The sequence below is a fragment of the Brienomyrus brachyistius genome, chromosome 1 (genome assembly GCF_023856365.1).
Source record: "Brienomyrus brachyistius isolate T26 chromosome 1, BBRACH_0.4, whole genome shotgun sequence".
In the NCBI taxonomy this organism is placed as follows: Eukaryota; Metazoa; Chordata; class Actinopteri; order Osteoglossiformes; family Mormyridae; genus Brienomyrus; species Brienomyrus brachyistius.
The window spans coordinates 7,039,746-7,059,799 of NC_064533.1; the positions used below are offsets into that span (position 1 = coordinate 7,039,746).

The following is a 20,054-nucleotide window of genomic DNA, read 5'->3' on the forward strand; positions in this document are numbered from 1 at the left end:
GTCTTCTGGGCCTCGTTATCCTGGTACAGAAAGCCCTACGTGACAAAGCCGGCCTCTCTCTGCCTTTCAGGAGCTCATCGAAGTGGACAGTGAGGTGGTGTTCGAACTGGCCTCCTACATCCTGCAGGTGAGATTCCCAGGCTGCTGTCTGAAGGACTCGCTCTTGCCAAAGCCACATTGGGTCTGCTTGCTATACCGGGCTATACTTCTTTTTACTTGAGTAATTTGCCCAGGACTTAAGGGGTTGGCCACTGTGTAGCAGTCTGATCCGCATTACTCATGTATATAAATTGGATTCGCACATAAACTCTCACGCAGACATTCATAGACTGAAGTATGCAACTGAGAAAGATATTGGCCCATCCTTGACTGTACTCTGTATGTCAATTCAGTATGCTTAGCAGGCCACCTCTTTAATGATGTCATTTCTGACCAGTCAGTTCTGACCACTCCTAGCTACAGACACCTTCCTGATCAATGGATAAGTGAAATTCTGTTTCCCGTGCTGTGTGTAGGAGTGTCTTATTTATTTTACTGCTTTCCTTTGAACACATAGTCTTTACTGCCTCCTTGTTCAAGTCACCGAAACTATTAAGTTTTGGCAAAAGCTCTCAGGAATCACTGCGTCGCAGAAGCTGTTCTGTTTCCCTTAAACTCTCGCACGCACATGGATTTTGATTAAAGCAGTCCGGCCGGCCGCATATTTGATCTAACCTGTGACTCATTGTAATTTACAGCAATATTATGGCTAAGTTTGGCCCTTTTTTCAACATTAGCAAGCGATAGCTGGTCATGAGAGGAAGTCTGTAGATTCAGGAAATGAGGTTTTCTTTTTTGTCAGTGTTTGGCCGTGCTTTCGGTGAGAGTTTACCGCGAAAATGGTCGGGAGTTTCATGGTTAAACTATTTCTGCTGCTGAAGGTTTGTCTATTTTGTGCTCAATATTATGTCAGCGGTGACCTCAGGACGCCCCCGCATTTATTCAAAACAAAAACGTTGCTCCTCAACAAACTCTTAGTGGATTTCATAACCCCCCCCCCCCATCCCAGCCCCAAAGATCCAGGACTAAAGCGGCGGCAGTAAATTATTCATAACCTCCTTCCAAACTCCAGACTAGCACATGAATAAGAAATCAAGGCAGGATACCGGCTCCTCGTACATGGAACGATTTAATCTTCTTGTCGGAAGTGCTCTGTCTTGGGGTTCCTTCAGATGAGCCCTGGAGCTGAAAGGTGTTACGTTCCTGCACCAAGGAGTGCATGGTTGGGGGGGGGGGGGGGACTGAATTAAAGCCCAACAGGTTATTAAAAAACAGCATTGTTGGCCCAGCGAGAGAGCCTGCGGGTGAAAAAATATCAGGTGTCCCTGGTAAAATGACCTTCAGGGGATTTTCTCTGACGGTGAAGCGATCACATTTCCCAGCATCCTCAGCACAGGCCTGAATGAGCACAAGGACCCCCCCCCCAACTCAATTAATTCACCCAACCCCTCTCACACAGGAAGCAGGAGCCGTACGTAGATTTACAGTGAAAAGGATACGTTTTAAGGGTGATAAGTGTATATGTGCTCAGAACAAAAAACAGTGCTTTAACATTCCAACATATGGAAATTGACCCATGTTTAACACAATTAAATAATAAAAAGGAATTTCTTCCATTCCCCAAAAAAGTTACTGATATCTTGTCCGAGGGCTAGATGAGCGCCGATTCGGTTCCCAAACCTCTCCTCAGGGTCACCTCAGCCATTCCCTGTATTTGTTAAATTTCACCGCTGGCTCAATCAAGCAATTAATTTAATTAGTTAAAAAGTCAATGAGACATTGATTAGCTACAGGAGGGGCGCGAGTGGTCGAGTCAAAAAGTACATGGGGGTGTTAGATAGCTGAGGCAAATACTGGGGTGACTTTGGGACAGGTTTAGACATGGCTGTGCTGACGCACTTTGACAGGCGTCATGCTGTTACACCCACATGAAAATAATTTACGGCCCATTTTCTTCGACTGCCTCTGACATTTGCACAGTCCTGCACATGAATGTGTTTTCTGACACTTTACTCATCCTCTGTCTCTCTCTCCTCAAACAGGAAGCAAAAGGCGACTTCTCAAGGTAAGGACACACTTGAGCAGAACTTTTCATGTACTGGGCTTTGGTAAATGGTCTAGAGTGACCAGCTGTGGTTGGAGCGAGGGCCCTCCTAGTCCGCTTTTTGTTAAATGAGCATCTTCAGCTTTCATGACACATGCAGTGGCACTAGGAGTTCTCACCGAAGCGGTGGTCGCTCGGCAACAGCGCGGCAACAACTTTGCAAGAAGTACTTCGGTTTTGCTTGTGTTTGCAAAACAATTTATTCTCACTGTTTGACATTACCGACGTGACGCAAAGTTATTAATGAAGACATTTAATGGCATTAAGAGAAAGCAAATGACAAAAGATATTTGTTAAAGGGGAAAAGCAAAAAAGTACTGCAATAGATTTGTACTTTACGGGGATCGGAAGTGAATCGGCCGTAGCTGCCCTCCTCCTCGCCAGCCTGCACTGCGACTGTATGTGCTTCCTGGCATGAGCAAACCTACCTCCTTTCATCCTTTCAAGGAACGAGTCACAAGTGCAAAGATGGGTCATGCCCCCCCCCCGCAGCCCCCACAGCCTCAGCAGCTATTGCTCTCCACCTGTCACCCACCCACACATACACGCCACCCCCTCTCCACCCATGGAGCCAGGGCTCAGTCCTACGGTGCTTTTCAGCCGGTGTGAAATCCGTTCGGGTTGAAGGGTGGGCCGGGCGCCCGAGGAACAGACTGCGCATTGTACCCAGGAACAATGGCGTAAGGGAAGGAAGGGGGCACAACAGGCATCAGGCAGGAGTGTCATTCTGCTCCCGCCATACAAAGTGACTTTTGAGAGGCTGTTTCCCACCCTCTTCGTCTCCTTATCCCACTGGTTTCTGACATATTTTCCATTTCCAGGAGACATTGTTTTTGCATTTCTCCGCACATCCTTCCAAAGGCTGCAGGGGGCGCTGGTTTGTCTGTCTGAGCGAGCCGGGGGGGGGGGGAATAAAAGGGCAGACGAAAGGCTGGGGATGCGCACAGTATAATTGTTTGTCTGATCCTTAGATTAGAAAACCGATTAATGAAGCAACTCTGCTTGTTTACCTTCCTCAGATTGTCCCTCTGGAAAACAAGCATATTAGCCTGCAACTTATGATAACGTTTCTGAGCCGCGTTCCTACAGAGTACAAGATGTTTAGGAAACCAGAAGCAAAAATTGCATTTCTTCCCACCCTGTGGCATGTTGACAAAATGGAACATCGGATGACTTGGGCCTCTATCTCTCTATCCATCCATCCATCCATCTATCTATATATCTAATCGGTTGCCGGTGGAAGCGCAAACCTAGGCAGAGAATGAGATATTCAGGCAGAATTTCAGAGGCACTGCATTCAGGTTCTCTGTGCTGAGAGACAATAATAGTCTTTGCAGACCTACTGTGCCGGCCAGCCTCTAAGTAACAGGGCTTGCGGTAGTAATATAATTATCCTACTTCCACCACAGTCTCGTTTCTGTGTTTTTAACCTGTAATATGGTTGCGACTTTCCAAAATAAGAAGAATAAGCACCAAGTGGATCTAGTCACCCACACAAACGGCCTGGAAAACAAGGCAGGTTAGGGGTCCAGTTATAGATCACCTTGTCAAGACTGACACAACCCCGAAGTCCAAAGGGTAGCCATCTCCACAAGACACGTGGGAGCAGGCAGCCAGGCCATATGCTGGGGTTAGGCGTGGGGGAGGGATTCTGTTATCTGAAATTTGATTCAAGCTTTTCAAACTCTCCCCCCTCCCCAATGGGAATGGTCTGTCTTCATTTGGTACCTTCATTGTGATATATTTGTCCTTCATACAAGCAAAGCGGAACTCCCAGCAATGAAAAACATGATGCAACCTCTAAACCATTTGACCAACATTGGCCCAGACCTACATTTCAGATCAGATTAAATGTACCCAGCGCTACGCTAATCAAACAGCTGCATTCTGCCATGCACTCCCTCCTCCCCCACACATCTTCCCAACACTGAAATTCCATCCTTCGCATTTCATCGCGACGAACCATATTTAGTAACTCTAGATGTTGTCGGGTCGTGTTAGTCATTACCCTGTCCCTGTTGGGGGCCGCATTTCTGTTCTTACCGTGTTCTGCCTCCTCTCGCTTTACATCATCAGCGATGACGTCACCCGGGCTGATTTGAAGAAGCTGCCGGCTTTGCCTACCCAAGCCCTGAAGGAGCACCCATCGCTGGCCTACTGGTGAGTGGCAGCCCTTGGAGAAGGTGACAGGCCTCATACCGTCAGGAGGCCCTCAAAGAAGCTATAAGCACAGTCTATATTTATGTTGAAAATCCAAAACAATGGTGATAAAATCAATCTGTTTCAGGGTAAGCTTTAAGTAGACAGTCCTGACTTCATTTTCAGTGGATACCTTAAATTTATATGACTGAGATTAAAATCAGTCTTGAGGACTCAGATATAGGCATCGTGCAGTTGAGATAAATTGTAAATGAATGTGGATCTTTTTGTAATCTGACAGTGGAATTCAGGAATCCTGTAAGGTTCTATTTCAGTTCCAGGAGCTGCGTTTGATCTTGAATATGTCCAACATGTTGTCATACGAATTGCACAAGTCTCACTGTTACGGGTTGTTTTCTTTGACAATGCCCAAGAAAAGTAGCCCAGCAGAGGGGAGAGGATTTGCAAAATGGGAATAGTGACCAAAAGTATCGAGTTACTCGTGGTGAAACATCAGTTATGCTAATCCAAGGTGGATCCTCTCAAATATGATGAATTCTACGTTAGGGAGTGCTGTTATATAACCTTTCACTTCCTCCATATTACTTTCTGCTGCCTGTCCCAGCCAGTTCTGAGATAGCAGTGTTCATATGCGTACCCAGAGTGGGCAGGGTTCCGGCAGGGCAGGCGTGGAGTGGGCGTGGCCCGGGCATGAGTGGAGTGGGCGTGGCACTGGCAGGTGTGCAGTGGGCGTGGCCCAGGCATGAGTGGAGTGGGTGTGGCTCGTGAAGGCGTGGGCAGGCATTCAGTGGGCTTGGCTCAGGCAGACATGGCCAGTCCACAGCAGGTGTTGGCCAGTGTGCTGGGATACAGCACAGCTGTCAGACAGGGCGACTCTGCAGCATGGCAGCTGCAGACGTCCTCTCCCACCCCCCACCCTGCCAAAACCCCACTCAGTAAGTGAAATGGCCCACCGTGGAGTCTCTTCTCAAATTTTGCTTTTATGCTGAGTATGGTCTTCTTTGGGGGTGCAAGTTCATAAATCACAGCCCTGCTCTTTGCACACTAAAAATCCCGTTTCAAAGCAGCAAGTCTTCAGGAATTCGAGAGCCAACGCTGTATAATTGAACTTTCTTCACTTGTGATAAGGGGTTACTGTGTCACCATTTGAAAATGAATGGACCAGTCTGTTTACCAGCTCTGCTGAATTAAATGCTCTTAATCGATTTGAGGGAAACACCCGTATTTACGTACACAGAAATTTGATGTCTTACTTCAAATGAGTACAGATCCCCCCCGGGCTACAATGGGGTTACGTTCCAATAAACCTATCGGAAATAACCTATCGTAAGGCGAAAATGCATTTTAATACAGTACACCTAACATATCAAATGTCATAGCCTAGCCTTAAACATGCTTAGAACACTTACATTAGCCTACAGTTGGGCAAAATCATAAACACAAAGCCTGTTTTATAATATCTCTTGTAATTTATTGAATAATGTACTGAAAGTGAAAAACAGAATGGAATTGGAATACCCATCGTAAAGTTGAGATATTGTAGCATAGACCATCGTAATCTGGGAAATGTCTGTATTGGGACCTTCTTACAGAGATCTTGGTATATCATGCTGGTCCACAAATAAAGGGTCTTTGGACTGTAATATGAGTGACCTATGTCAGAGGATGGGAAACATCCAGGTTACTGTGATATCCAGAAGGTGATCTGTGTGTGTTTGTGTGTCTGTCAGTGAGGACCGGGTAATCGAGCACTACAAGAAGCTCAGCGGTCAGTCCAGAGGACAAGCAATCGTCAAGTGAGTACAGCCTATAGAGAAAACTCACCTTCACGCATCACTTTCTTCCGAATCAAGGTGCTTTTGGGACAGGAGGTCAGGATTGGCAGTTTGCATCCATCTTCTGTGTCGTTCCATGATGACCTCTGAGCTGTCACAGGGTATCAGTTGCACATGTGTGTGTGTGTGTCTGCACGAGTTCAAACCAGGTTGTGTGTGAATAGGAGGCTGAGCTACTTTCATAGCTGCTGTCTTCATTTCTTAATCGCACCATGTAACCGGACTTTAGACTTTGTTGTTCCGATCCAAATGGACTGTCATGGAAGTCACATGTCCCCCTCCCCTTCTTCTCATTTACAGTTACATGAGCATAGTGGAATCTCTCCCCACCTATGGAGTCCATTACTATGCCGTGAAGGTAGGGCTGTGTGAGGTTTCTGTCTTATGGGCCGGGGAGGTTATTACGTTAAGCTGCAATATTAACCGCACCGTTAAGATTTCAGTGGCATTAGTTAGTTAAAGATTATAGAATAGGCCATAAGCCAGCTACATAAAATGCATCGAAATCATTCTAGTAAGACTGTAAAAGTCCCTCTTGTATGTTGAAATGAAATCCAGCTGTGAAAGACGTGGGAAGTAAGGGAGAGCCGCATCCTCTGCCATCGCTTAGTAGAAGGACCTCGGAAAAGAGCAGTTAACATGGACGGGGATGCATGGTCTGTAAGAGGTTCTGAGTGACCCTGCTCTCCAGGGAGACAACATTCATGGCAGGGAGTAAACTGGCAGTATGACCTGGTTTTAAAGCTCTTTGAGGCCCATTTGCACTAACACCTGTGGGGGCAGGATAGTGTGACCCAAGTGGGCTCCTCCTTCTCTAATGCCTGAATCTGCTCACTGGTGTGACAGGACAAGCAGGGAATCCCATGGTGGCTGGGGCTGAGCTACAAAGGGATCTTCCAGTACGACTACCAGGACAAGGTGAAACCGAGAAAGGTGAGCATACCCCGTCTGTCTGGCCGAGTTGCTCGTTCACACCGTCCACGACAACGGTATTCAGTTCACAGGTTTTCAGTGTTCAGTACACGACGCATTAGTGGATCATAATAACAAACGACGCATTTTGTATCATTCGCTTTTTGGGGTCCCGCTGTCTGATGGATATCACGCACGCCTTTGATTTCCAGATTGCTAATGGCTAACGGCTAACAGGAAATTCAGTCAGCGATCCAGCCATGCAGCTTCGCATTCCTGTAGCAATGTAGCCTGCATCCTGCATCTTGTTCATCAGCTGTGCTTTTCCGTGCCAGTTGTCGGTTTCAGTTGGATGGTTTTCAAGCCTTTCTGCCATGCGATTCTGGGAGTCAGACCTCCATTTCCCCCTGGTAAGGACCCCCCCCTCCATCTGGTTCGGGGACCCCGCCCTCCTGTGGCGATGCCTTGTCACCAAAGCTGCCTTGTTCTCTCTTCGGTGATGGCAGACCGCCGTGTTTATTCAGAGCAACGGTTTCACCCTCAAGCCCAGCATTTTGTTTACAGAAAGTCTTAAGGGTGAGAGGTCACTTTGTGCCATTGCCACGAACCCCGTGGTTGCAAACCACGGTTCTGAGGAAAAACAAGAAGCAGGGGGACACCGAAACAGACTCGCTTCCTAGAAACCCGCCGATGAGGTCGAAGGATGGTTTCTGCCTGGTCCCATGTCCTTTCAGCGCACTTGTTTTCATTTTAGGCAGACTCCAGCAGATGTTTCTGAAACTCGGTAGCCATAAGTATTTTTGCGGTGTGGTTTGTAGCAGATCGTGGCTTCCTTGTAGGACACGAAACCTTATGGGACTTAAGATCTGCATTTTTTTTGTCAGTAGAGCTGTACCAGCTCTTTGGGCTTCTGTTACATGGACCCAAGGGATGCAGGTCACCGTGATGACCTTTGGATGTCCCTCCCCTACTCCAACAGATGGCTAAAGTAGTCAGGGCATTGATAGAAAGATGATGGAAACGTTTCGTTTCGTTTAACATGTTGCTTGCTAACCTGCCCCGAGACACACAGAAGCAAGGTTCAGCTGCTCTTCAGCTGTTGACGGACAGGTCATGCATTCTTTAGGTTTTTGGGGCCTTTTTTGGTTCTTTATGCGTCCTGGACGTTCAGGAGAGCACAGCGTCATGTCTGTCTGTGCCATCAGTGGTTTGGCCAGTCATAAATAAGGGGCCAGGGGGTAATGGAACCGACTCCCACCTCCACACACTCTTGACCAACCCAACTTGCCCTGGTTTCGTTGTCGTCCAGATTATGCGGGAAGGTGGTCAGTGAGGAACAGTTTCTACTGGAAGGGCTTCAGAGATCTGCTCTACCATTGCTCTCAAACCCACTCATTGGCCTCACCCCCAGACTGTATTTATCAAGAGAATGTGAGGCAGAAAATATGCTTGAGAGGTCTGAAGGCTGTTCAGTAAATAGAGTTCAAAGCAAAATCAAATCAAAGCAAGAAAAGAGAACAGTTGGAGTAATTCAGATGTGGTCTCAGTTGCAAAATTATACAATCCCACGTAATAGAACTGCTCTGGGGATTATGCTCATGGGGAGGTAAGATGCCGATGTCGTGGAACGGATGTAGGGCTCAGAGAAGCAGAGCGGACTCTGAACCACAGCCAGTCAGACTCTGGGGCCCAGTGACCAGCAGCTGCGAAAATCAAATGGAAAAACAGGGACCATTTTCATAGTGCTGCTGACTCCAGAGGACGTCGTAAATTAGCACGAAGGAGACTACAAGTTATCAGGTCCTGAAAGTATGACATTCCAGGGTAGGGAGTGATAGAGGTAACGAGGGCCGCCTTCAAGCCCTGGGCTTCCCTGACCCTCTCGGGAACCTCACTAACACTGCTGCTGAGTCTCAGCTTGAGGATGAATCTTTGCATTTGGATTCTTGTTCTGGGAGACAATAAAACCTGCCTGCTTTGTTCCCGCAGAGTCCATGGGAACATGCTATTCATCCTATTTCATTTGAAAGGAGAATCAGTCTTTCTTCTTTCACAGCATCTTTCACAGCACCTTCACCTTAGTGCCATGACCAACAGTCCACAGTTCATCTCTGAGCTGTTTAAGACTAGTTAAAGGTAGTCCTACCACCTAAAAAGGAGACAAAATAGTAGCTTGGTTATGTCTTGGGCAGTGCCAAAACTACCAAGTGTGTTTGGGCATAGATTCTCAGATGCTGTTGTAAAATCTGAGCAAGGGGCTGCATTTGCGGACCTTTTGCGTCACTCTCCTTTGATCCAGTCATTCAGCTCGACTTGGTGGTAAGTGAAGCAGGGAAACTGCATCTTGGGAATTCTCAGATATTTATTACCGTGGTAACTGCTGTTCCCCAGCAGCTGCTAAAGGAAGAGCCTCTGCCAAATTTTCAAGACGTCATAAGGAGAGCATCCCCGAGATAGCATCCACGGGAGAGTGCACAGGACTGGAACTCTTCATTTTGGGTTCCTCGCCCCGAAGATGTAGGCAATACCAATACAGACAGATGACTTGTCAGGGTAGACATCCGCATGTTGCATTGGCGGGAGGAACCGTGCAACTCCTGGGATGCAAACTTCAATACGCCTGATGGAACTGCAGCAGTCACGTTACATGTTATCTCAGCCACCTGTCATCAGTCTCTGCGTCAGCCTGCTCAATTTCGGGGCCTTCGCGTTTGGGCTAAGATGACGCCAAAATCGGCCTTTTTGTACCCTTCGAAATTCCCTCAAGAAGAAATCTATCCTTCACTCACTCTTAGCAGCAGCTGCATAGGTGGGGGCTGGGGTCCTCTCAGGAGATTTTGGGGACATGCTCTACATAATTTGACAGCACTGTCACCGATGTGATCATTAACCCAAATGATTGACTCCTTAGGTTAACGTTGAGTTCAAAGTATCCCACAAGTTGTAGGAACAGCCTTGTGCTGCCATAGAAGTATGCGGTATGATTAAAGACGGCGTGAATTTTAAGAAACGTGAGGTTTGTTTGTTTTTATGGGTGCCTCTCAGAGGTGGAGGCGGTCGTGGGAAACTGGAGGGAGGTGGGCCTAATGAATTCAGGTCTCAGCCTCCTGGCCCCCACCTCCCCTTCGAGCGGTCAGGAAACCTGGGGGAACCATGAGCGAGATTATGGGGCTTGGACCGAGGCATGGTGACATGCTGGAAATATTAGTGGGTCGCCCCCCTCCCTGTGAGGGGAGTGCATCCGGCTAAAATCGCCCTGGGATATACCATTGTGAGGGAAGCAGGGGGCCACATATTCCAAAGGGCAGCCAGGCGCTTGGCAGGAATCACTTTTAGGAGGAGCTAATGGGGAGGCCATGACCCCCAAGGGTGGTGGGGGGAGGTTGACTAAAGAACTGCATGAAGACAAGGAGAATGGTACACGACCAGATAGTCTATTAATACCTGGCAGTTCATTTGTTCTTGACCGCATCTCCTCCTTCCAGATTTGGGAGGTTTTCAGCACCTTTTTTTGTACCCAGAGGGCTAGAAGGATTGCAGTACCGCCAGTGCCCATCCTGCGAGGCGATTTGGTCTTAAAGATACAATACGAGCTGCAACCCTCATTATTAAAACATCAGAAAATGACCAAGATGCATTCCAGCCGGATGCAGACGTAGGAGGAAATTGCCTTGCTCCAAGAGAAGGATCTTTATTGGATGCTGTTCAGGTGACTGCGCTCCTCTCAGGTGCAGTCAGGATTAATCGGCAGTTACGGGATTAATCGGAATTATGAAGCTGGCTGAAAGCGTTTTACAGAAAAGTCGCCGGTCCAATTGGGCGTGAAGGCAGGTAGAGCTGATTGTGGCGTGTTGGGTGGCTCAAGTGCGCAGAGAACATTCTAGCAATGTTCAGAGCCATTTGCATTCCAGGGGAGGGAAAGGATAGCATCTACCCAGTTTGTATGTGGACCCCCCCCCCTCCCCCTAGTGGCTGTCAGCCAAATTTCAACTTTAACCTCTGCTTATAATGGCTCCCTAGCACCGTATTTTTTTGGTTGTGCCGTTGCCATGGTAACAAGGGACAGAAGACACCTCGAGTGTCAAACCGAAGATAAATGTGAGGTGGGGGTCTGCTGCAGCTTGGAGTTGCCCCAGGAAGCTGAGATGAAAAATGAATTTTTGGTGGGGAAGGGGGGGCACCTGGGAGGGGGGGGGGGGGTTAGTGTCTTCATGGATTGGCCTCACGCTGGAGCCAGGATTGTGTCTGGGGTCCCTGAGCCAAGTGCACCCCCACTACTGCCCCAACTCCAACCTCCTGTCAAACACTGTTGTTCTTGGTCCTAACAAACAGGCCCCTGGCCCTGAAATAACTCCCTTCATTCACAGCAAACGCCGAGCCCTGAAAGGCCGCCTCTTTGTGCTGAAGTTCTGGTTTTGGGTCCCGTCCAGCCGGGTGTTTTACACAAATCGATTTCATTCAATAGGATAATAGGAGTTAACTAGTTCTCCTGAAAAACGGCATGGTTTTAGTTTACAAAGCTGTTCATTAGTTTTGTGTTTTATAACCCCCACATTTTTTTAGTTAGGCTGTAACTTGAGGGATAAATTTGTAATTTAGATTCAGTCTGCAGTGGCTCAATGTTGACAGAAAGGCTGACCCTTCAAGAACCGGGCATTTCCTTCCGCCTGCATGTCTGTCACCCGTTAGGCTTGTCGACGTCGTAAATTGTTTAGTCGTGGAAACCAGTGAGTAGGACTTCCGAGTTTAGTCACCGCAAGTGCATTTTGTCTCCAGGGGCTTTTCTTCCTACAGGAGCTCCCCAGTGGAAAGTGCTTCCCAGTGGAAGTTTGCTCTTTTCTTTCACTGAAGAGGGTCTTTGAAAAAAGCTAAACAAAACACAGAGAGCTTCTTCTCCGTGGGGCTGAACTTCTCCATGGGGCCGAGCTTTCTGGGGCACTCTGTCTCCACCCCCACTATGCTGTGACCCCGCCCCCCCTGAGCCAGAGTGAAATGCCAGAGCCTGCTGTTGCAGGAAGCATGGTCCCACTGGGAGGTGGGAGGGGTCAGGCAGTCCCCCCCCCCCCCCCCCCAAATGGAGGAAGTGTCTCTGTTCTGTGATTTCACATTCCCAGGGCTGAGACTGTTGCCTGCTCTCCAGTCCACGCAATCCCTGACAGATTTTACTCCCACAAGGAGGGGGGCAAATGGGTGGGTTGGCTGTGTCGTTTTAGCCAAACAGGGCTGGGGGGGTGAAAAACCGCTCACCAGAAAAGAAACTCCACCCCCTAGGAGCGGAGAAGTTCTGGACGGAGCAGAGAGTCGCGGAGCCTAGATATGATCAGCTCCAGGGGTTTGGTGTTGCGCGCCGCTCGAGATGTAACGCGGGACAGACGTGGCGAGGGGGCAGAGTGACGCGGGCCTTTCTCTCTCCCACACCCCAGGTCTTCCAATGGAGGCAGCTGGAGAACCTCTACTTCAGAGAGAAGAAGTTTTCCGTGGAAGTCCATGACCCTCGCAGGTAACTCCATATAACATCTCCCGGCCGTGGTTAAACTTCCGATGTTAACTTTATCCGTCTCACGCAGCTGGGAAGGAACAACCGGCTGCCTAGTAGTATTTTTCTCTTTTTGTACTTCTATGTTCTGGCAGGTTCTTGTAAACAATTGTGCTGAAAATACTCCGTGTGTAAAGTTCTGAGTTATTATTGTGATAGTGCTGCTTCTGAAGCTCTGTAGATGTGATGGGTCTGACTCGAGGTTCCAGCATCGCCGCGCTGTTTTAACACGTCTCATGTGATGTGATCCTCTCCCTGTGCCGAGAGCATCGGCACTCGTACATCTCATACATTTGACTGAATGCCCCCAACCCCCCCCCCCCCTCGTAACCCCCCAGGCAGCAATGCAGAGCAGATCCCTGTCATCCAGAGAAAGCACGTTTTGGAGTTACTTTGTATGGGGGTCACCCCCCCCCAGTCCGATCTCACTCGAATGGGCTTCACAGAGACTAGTTCTGCCCCCCCCCCCCCCCCCCCCCGCAAAAAAAAACGAGTTCCATCCAAAAAAAAACGATCAAAAGTGACAGTTTCTCAGCAGATTGTTGCTGCTGGAAATGGCCCCCACCCGAACCCGATGGCTATCGGCGTCGCGTGCGGAAACAAACATCATTTCCAGCCAAGTGCAGTGAGCCAGGAGATCGCTCTTGCAATACACCCCAGCTGTTAAACGAAATGAGAATGATGCTTGTCTGCTAGATAGCAGCCTGGGGGATTTGTGGTCAGTCACATTTGACTGCCGGGCCGCTGCACGGCAGGCAATGGGCAACTTTGTGGGATGAAATTAGCAAAGATAGTGTGCTGATTTAGTTTATCAGCTGGAAGTTGGGAATTACCACTATTACTAATTTTAGAGCATCTGAATTGGTGTTTGTTCTACAGGAGCTGCACATTGATGTGAAGTAACTATTTAAAATTTGTAATGGATTTCAAAAGTGTGGAATCACACAATGGAGTCCGAAGGGAATCCATTCCACACCTCCAGCTGTTCTGCCTCAGTTCGTGACGGGGGGTCCTTTGGGTACCTCGATTCCTCCCACAGTCCAGAAACATGTGGTTACTCTAAACCACTCACAGAGCGCCATGATTGCATGCGTGAGTGTGTTTCCTGTGGTAGACTGGCATCCTGGTGCCACCCGCCTCATATTCTAAGTTTTCCGGGACTGATTCCTTGGCTTGCGGTGTCCATGTACGAGATAAGCCACTTTAGAAAACGGACGGATGGATTTAATCTATGACATCATTATTAAGTGAAATGGCTGTTATCAGTACCGCTGTTTCAGTGAATATAAAGTGGAATCGTGCTCGGCCCAACTGCAGGGCGTCGGTGACCCGAAGGACGTTTGGCCACAGTGGGATCGCGGTGCACACCTGGTACGCCAGCCCCACCCTGATCAAAACCATCTGGGCCATGGCTATTAGCCAGCACCAGTTCTACCTGGACAGAAAACAGAGCAAGGTCAGTGCTTGCGTGTGTGGAGAACATTGTAATAAAATTTTTTTTACAGCAAACAATGTCTGGTCTAGCAGAAACGTACCACTGTGGGGGTTTGATACAGCTGAGGGTTGTCTGTTTGCGTTGGGTTGTGGGTTTGCTAATGGGCATTGCGGCATTTTGGCACGTGGTTCTCCTCGGGGTCTGGGCTGTAATATGTTGGGCTCAATCTTCTCTTAAGACATTTGAAGCCATCAAAGGTCCACTTCTTTCAACTGGAAACATTTGCCTTTATTTTTCAGTCTAAAATCCACGCAGCGAGGAGCCTGAGTGAAATAGCAATTGACTTGACGGAAACGGGAACACTGAAGACCTCCAAGTTGGCCAACATGGGCAGCAAGGGCAAGATCATCAGCGGTAGCAGCGGGAGCCTTCTGTCCTCAGGTGAGCATCGGCCAGCCAGCTCTCACCCCAGTTCTGGGCTTGGACCAATCAGAATTCACTGTAGTACCATGTTTGGACCAATCAGGCCTCACATTAAATATACGGCCCTTGAATGTGGCCAGACGATGGTCCACCTACTACAGGAAATCGACTTGGTACAAGAGATGGCTACAGTGATTCAAACTGATGTATAGTATGCTTACAGAACATTCTAGATCTCCAGCTTGTTTGCAAAAGCTGAGACTGTTATTCAAGTTAGAGTATCATTTTCACATTGTTTTTAGCCTGTTTTCATATCGTGTCCGTTGCCAACGCAGCTGCCTTGAAGCTTTTCAGTAACTGTCTTTTCGTATGATAATATCCATTAAGTAATGTTCCCATTGGGATCCCAAACACCGTCACTGTGATTATGACCACAGTGATGGAAGAAGGCGACCATGTGCAGAATGACCTGGAGCCCCAGTGTTGATTTTGCAAGCTCTGGGTTTCACTTCTTTGTGTGAAGAGTCTACATTGAAAATGCTTCCTAATTAGGGTCATTGTTTCTGCTGAGATCATCCTGTCTGCCACAGAGGGAGTCTGTCTTGGTTTTCCTACTGTGGAGTTGACCAGAAGCACAAAAACAGCTGCCGGGGTTGTTTGGAGTGGCTTAGATGTGTAAATTTGCAAACGTGCTTAGAAGCTTTTTAGCCCCGGGTGTAAACAGTTGTGTCGGCCATGTTTGGTGTGTGGATGTGCGTAACAGCTCGCTGGACAAGGTTAATAGATGAGGTTAAGCTGTGTGAAGCAAGCTGCTTACAAGGGACTGTGAGCTTTTGCGAGCTTTAAATATTTATAAAACTAACCGTGCGAGGTTCTTGGCTGAGGATGAGCTACAAACTTCCCTTACATGTTTTCTTAGCCTTTGATGGATACGTAGGTTTGCCATAACGGGAATAATTAGAGTCAGCATTGTGCAAACATGAGCTTTGATGGCAGTTTCGCTAAACCATTATCCCTGAATTTGTAATTCCCACGATTTCGTTCAAAATTGAACTATCTTCAGTTCTTTCAGTGATCCCAGTAAGAGCTGCGTTAAGACTGTGCTAACAGGAATTCTGCTGTCGTTGATTTCCTGGCATGGCGTGGCAATCCGTGTAACTCGGCACAGGCTCTCGCTGTCCAGCAGATCCAATCTTCTTACATAGGTTTTCCCTGCGCCAACATTCCAGCAGACCACAGCGTGGCACACTGCTTCGGTGGAGAGTGAGTTCGCGTTTTTGTCCTGGGAATCGGGAACTGGGGGCAGGAACATGGGCCCTGCCTCTTGCCCTCGTAATTTGAAGCAGTAAAAATGTTACCCAAGAAGCGCGTGAAAAGACCCTGCATCAGTCCTGCAGGCAGACTTTCTAGGGAACTTTGGGAAGGCCCGACACCCCGGACTGACTGTGCCGGAGGAGGTGCCCTGCCCCCATCCTCTAAATCTCTGAGGAACAGGATGTTGGGCTACCCAGCCTGGGGGCAGGGAAGCGAACAAACATCCTGAGAGCCAGGGGGGGCCCTATTGGTCTATAGGCCAACTTTATTAACCAATGGGAGGCCTAGCTTATCTGCTTCCTCTTTCCGCTGAGAGAATCTGTTCCCTGAAAGCACAGGCAGGGAGCGTATCATTAGTAATCGTCTACGACACCTCCAGAACTTCATTTGATAATGGTATCTTGTCTTCACCTGCAGCCTCGTTTTGAGTCAGTAAGACTTCCGCCTATATTCCGTCACTTTCTATACGGTCCTGGAATACTACATATGTCTCAGAATACTTCCTGTTCGTACACTTGATTTGCATGAATGAGTGCAAGGCCTTAGAAAACAATTTCCCTAATATGCTCCCAGGCTCTCCCTATCCTCGTTTATTCATCGTATCAGGTGTAAAGACGGGTTACTTTTATTTTGAAAGGTTAGCTGGTAAGATGATGCTCAGCCAGTCTGCGGGTCGGCAGTTATTCATGAATCACCCTGCGGCTTCCAGCCTGGTCATGGTTCCCAGCAGCCAATCAAGGCTGAGGCCCTTCTGCACACGCTCAGAGCGTTACGTTCCGTGGAGCTGCTGCGCCACGGAGAAACTTTGAGGTAAATGTTGCGGTACCTCGATCCCGCGATTAGCACAATGAATTGGCCCTACAGTTTCACCTCATTAAAGCCAAGGGTAATTCGTAATTCAAACGGCACAATGGCAGGGTGAGTCCGAAAGGTATACAATAGCAGTCCTAAAGAGCTGTGTAGAAACTCCACCTAGTTTTCCGGAGCCCACAAAGGAAATCGGGGACAAGGCAATGTAGGCCATGCTGCCAGGTTCATTGCAGACAAATACGAACAAGGGAAAAAAAACACTCCAAGCTGCATTGTTATAACTTTCCTGTTGTTTTCCCATCAGACGTTTATGGTAGTAATTGGGCCCCTTTGCTTACTCCACCTTTGTTATGAGAAATCCACGTTTGCAAGCGGCTGACCCCAGGCCAGATAGACTCCCCACGCCACCCAGTTTGCTCAGTGTCCACATATGATGGGGGCGTCTGCACTGCTGCCTTCCACTCATTTGCAGCCTGCTGTGTAGGAGCAGCTACAGTAGGGTCTACTCCCACATCAATGAAGTTTCATTATGTGAGCTTGCTAGTTTAGGGTGTGTTAGAACTAAATGAGGAAGAACAGACTTAGCTGGGGTCTGTTTAGTTAATTCACACGGGGAAGGTGTCTGTGCCCCTACCCCCTCCCTGTGACTGACCCCCCTTCCTGTCCCTAATCCACGTTATTGAAAGAAAGTACTTCTGAAACCCCCGTAAACATCCTGTCAGGGGGTGCAGGTGTAGCACCCGCTATCGAGGAGGCCGGATGCTAACCGCAGTATCCCGTCAGGACGCGGCTCGCACTCTCTGACTGCTTGGAGAGAGAGGCACAGACGGCCTCCCCCCCCCCCCACCCCACCCTTCCCCAGAGTGAGCAATACTTTGTCCTTTTAACTTACAATCGAACATGACGGGGACACAGTTTCCGCCTCCGCTTTCAGCATCAACATCAAACATGACGTAGCATCGGCAGAAAGGTCACTCGTCATCAAAGCTTTTCCTATGGATTTCGTTCTTGTCCTTTCTGTGGCAAACGTCCTGGTACCGGCTCATGACCGGTGCCATCCGCAGTGATCTCCATCTTTAGAGGTCGTGGGGTTGGCTGCCCAGCGGATGGCAAATAATTGTGGCGTCCCTGAACAGGCTCCCAGGAGTCTGACAGCTCCCAGACGGCCAAGAAGGACATGCTGGCTGCGCTCAAGGCCAGACAGGAAGCCCTGGAGGAGACCCTGCGTCAGAGGCTGGAAGAGCTCAAGAGCATCTGCATCCGTGAGGCGGTAAGAGCGCCACCTGCAGGTTTCGGTAACACATGTCATCTTTCATAGTCACAGACTTCTCCAGCTCATTTCTTTAATATAGAAACACACAAAAAAAAGCCATTAGCGGACTGTGATATTTTTGTCCTAAGAATGCCACTAGAAGGGAGGTTTCTCTCTCTCTCATGCTTTTTCCGGAACCAGGAGCTGACAGGGAAGCTTCCCAAAGAGTACCCCCTGGACCCAGGAGAGCAGCCCCCCACGGTGCGCCGCAAGATCGGCACGGCCTTCAAGCTGGACGAGCAGAAGATAGTCCCCAAGGGCGAGGTGAGAGTGGCCATAGGACACAGTGGGGGTGGCGGGGGATCTTCTCTGTGGAAGTCTACTGTAAGGTCTGCTGGTATCACCAACCCAACCCTGACCTCAATCTACCCATTGATCATCCAGACAAACTTCGTTTTTTCTCTTCATTGTTTTGTTTTCTACAAATATCCTTGTTTTGTTTGTAGGAAGCTGTGATAGAGAAGCTGCGCATTTTGAAACTAGGCCAAAGGAAAGGGGTTTATACTGGAACATCGGCACGATTTGCAAATTTACAAAACCCAGTGACTCTGGACTCTGCCCGACTCCAGAGTTTTAGCTTGATGAATGCAGTTTGCTTGAAGTCCGACGTGGAATCGCTAACGTAACACATCAGCACACGTGTTTCCTGGGAGGTGCAGTGATTCTGTGTCTGCTCCTGTCTAAGAATAGCTGCTCTGGCCGGTTTTGCTACCTACTGTGTTTCTGGGCCCCTGCCCTAGACTTGAGGTCACAGGCAGTGTAGTCATCCAGGCCACAATCACGAGGGAAGCCAGCGATCGGCATGGAAACCACTATTGCTGTTCTCTTAAACTTCCACCCCCACCCCCTTTCATAAATGGCATATCCTGGACTCCTTATAGCGGCAGCAAGACTTCACTGCAGATTTTCACAAGCAGGGGGTAGCAAGGGTTACCTTCAAGATTCAGAGGACATTTTTATAGCTAAGTTTGGCTCTTGTAAGTGAACCTGTTGAATGCAAAGGATCCTGTCATGTAGCCTGAAGGGCCTGACAGCTGGGATTTGCCAAATCAATCCAGTATATGGCAGATGACAGCAAGCAATTCTGTGTCAGGGTTGTGGCCCAACGTGGCTTAGGCAGTGCCAGGCAATGAGGCAGCGTGGTCCATTTGTGACAAGGGGCAAGAACTGACCAGCTGTAATTTCTTGGTCCTGGCAGGAAGAGGAACTGGAGCGACTGGAGCGGGAGTTTGCCATCCAGTCGCAGATCACGGAGGCGGCACGGCGACTGGCCAGCGACCCCCACGTCACCAGCAAGAAGCAGAAGAAGCAGAGGAAGACGTCCTACCTCAATGCCCTGAAGAAGCTGCAGGACATTGAGAACAGCATCAACGAGTACCGCGTACGGTCTGGCAAGAAGCCCACTCAGCGGGCCTCGCTCATCATCGAGGGTGAGTCAAGCGCTTACCACAAGGGTCAGAATCATCAAATATGGACAAGATGAGGTTTAAACACTTGAGTTGATCTCCTCAGTGAAAATTCTAACCTCTCACCTGCCTGCTAATAGCCACAAAGCCTGGTAAAACATTGAAGTCTTGATGAATGCCTTGAGTCTTATTAGCCTAAACCAAATTTCCCTTCAAAGACCAGCTATTTTGATTTTTTTTTATTATAATTATACCACTGCCACACTACAGTCCGGCTCAATTAATCAGCTGATTTTCAATCCCATAATTGGTGGAATGAGGGAGCTGGTGGTGATGGAACACAGCAGATATGTAGAATCGCCAAGGGTCCTTCAAGGAGAGTTTTGAGAACCATTGGACCAAAAATACCAAGGCTGAGTCAGGCTCACTTCCATTGTCAAATTTAACACCTCAGGAATAACCTGTACATACCGTTGATTATGTCCCTGACAAAGATACAGATAAACTCTGTCACGGGATCCATTACTCAAGCTTCTCTGTTAACAGACATTTACACAGACGTGGTTCCTTAAATAGCAGGTTTCATGTGCTGGAAAATGAAACCTCTCCGTGCTTAAAAAAATAACAGAGAGGGCAGCGCAATAATACAATTTCCTGTCATTGCAAGATCAAAGACCACCGAAACAATTATCAAGAGGTTTTCGTGAGTAGATGTATTTAGGGGAAAAAAAGGTTTAAAAGGTTATCGTACCATTCTATTAATAACTG

At 48.4% G+C, this 20,054-nt stretch overlaps 1 protein-coding gene across 10 annotated transcripts in view; it reads left to right on the top strand.

The window, feature by feature from the left end:
- The window catches only part of frmd4a (FERM domain containing 4A), a 101,410-nt gene that overhangs the window by 71,685 nt on the left and 9,671 nt on the right, over positions 1 to 20,054 (top strand). For 7 of the 10 annotated variants that reach the window (XM_049006189.1, XM_049006187.1, XM_049006185.1 and 4 more), the window contains exons 6-17: positions 71 to 127; positions 2,082 to 2,104; positions 4,220 to 4,303; positions 6,034 to 6,099; positions 6,439 to 6,496; positions 6,985 to 7,071; positions 12,474 to 12,549; positions 13,900 to 14,042; positions 14,321 to 14,462; positions 17,705 to 17,838; positions 18,022 to 18,144; positions 19,079 to 19,310. In XM_049006189.1, the coding sequence (XP_048862146.1) occupies positions 71 to 127; positions 2,082 to 2,104; positions 4,220 to 4,303; positions 6,034 to 6,099; positions 6,439 to 6,496; positions 6,985 to 7,071; positions 12,474 to 12,549; positions 13,900 to 14,042; positions 14,321 to 14,462; positions 17,705 to 17,838; positions 18,022 to 18,144; positions 19,079 to 19,310 (1,225 nt within the window). Of the gene's footprint in view, positions 1 to 70; positions 128 to 2,081; positions 2,105 to 4,219; positions 4,304 to 6,033; positions 6,100 to 6,438; positions 6,497 to 6,984; positions 7,072 to 12,473; positions 12,551 to 13,899; positions 14,043 to 14,320; positions 14,463 to 17,704; positions 17,839 to 18,021; positions 18,145 to 19,078; positions 19,311 to 20,054 lie in introns of all 10 variants that reach the window. The other 3 variants (XM_049006186.1, XM_049006192.1, XM_049006183.1) reach the window with 1 other exon arrangement.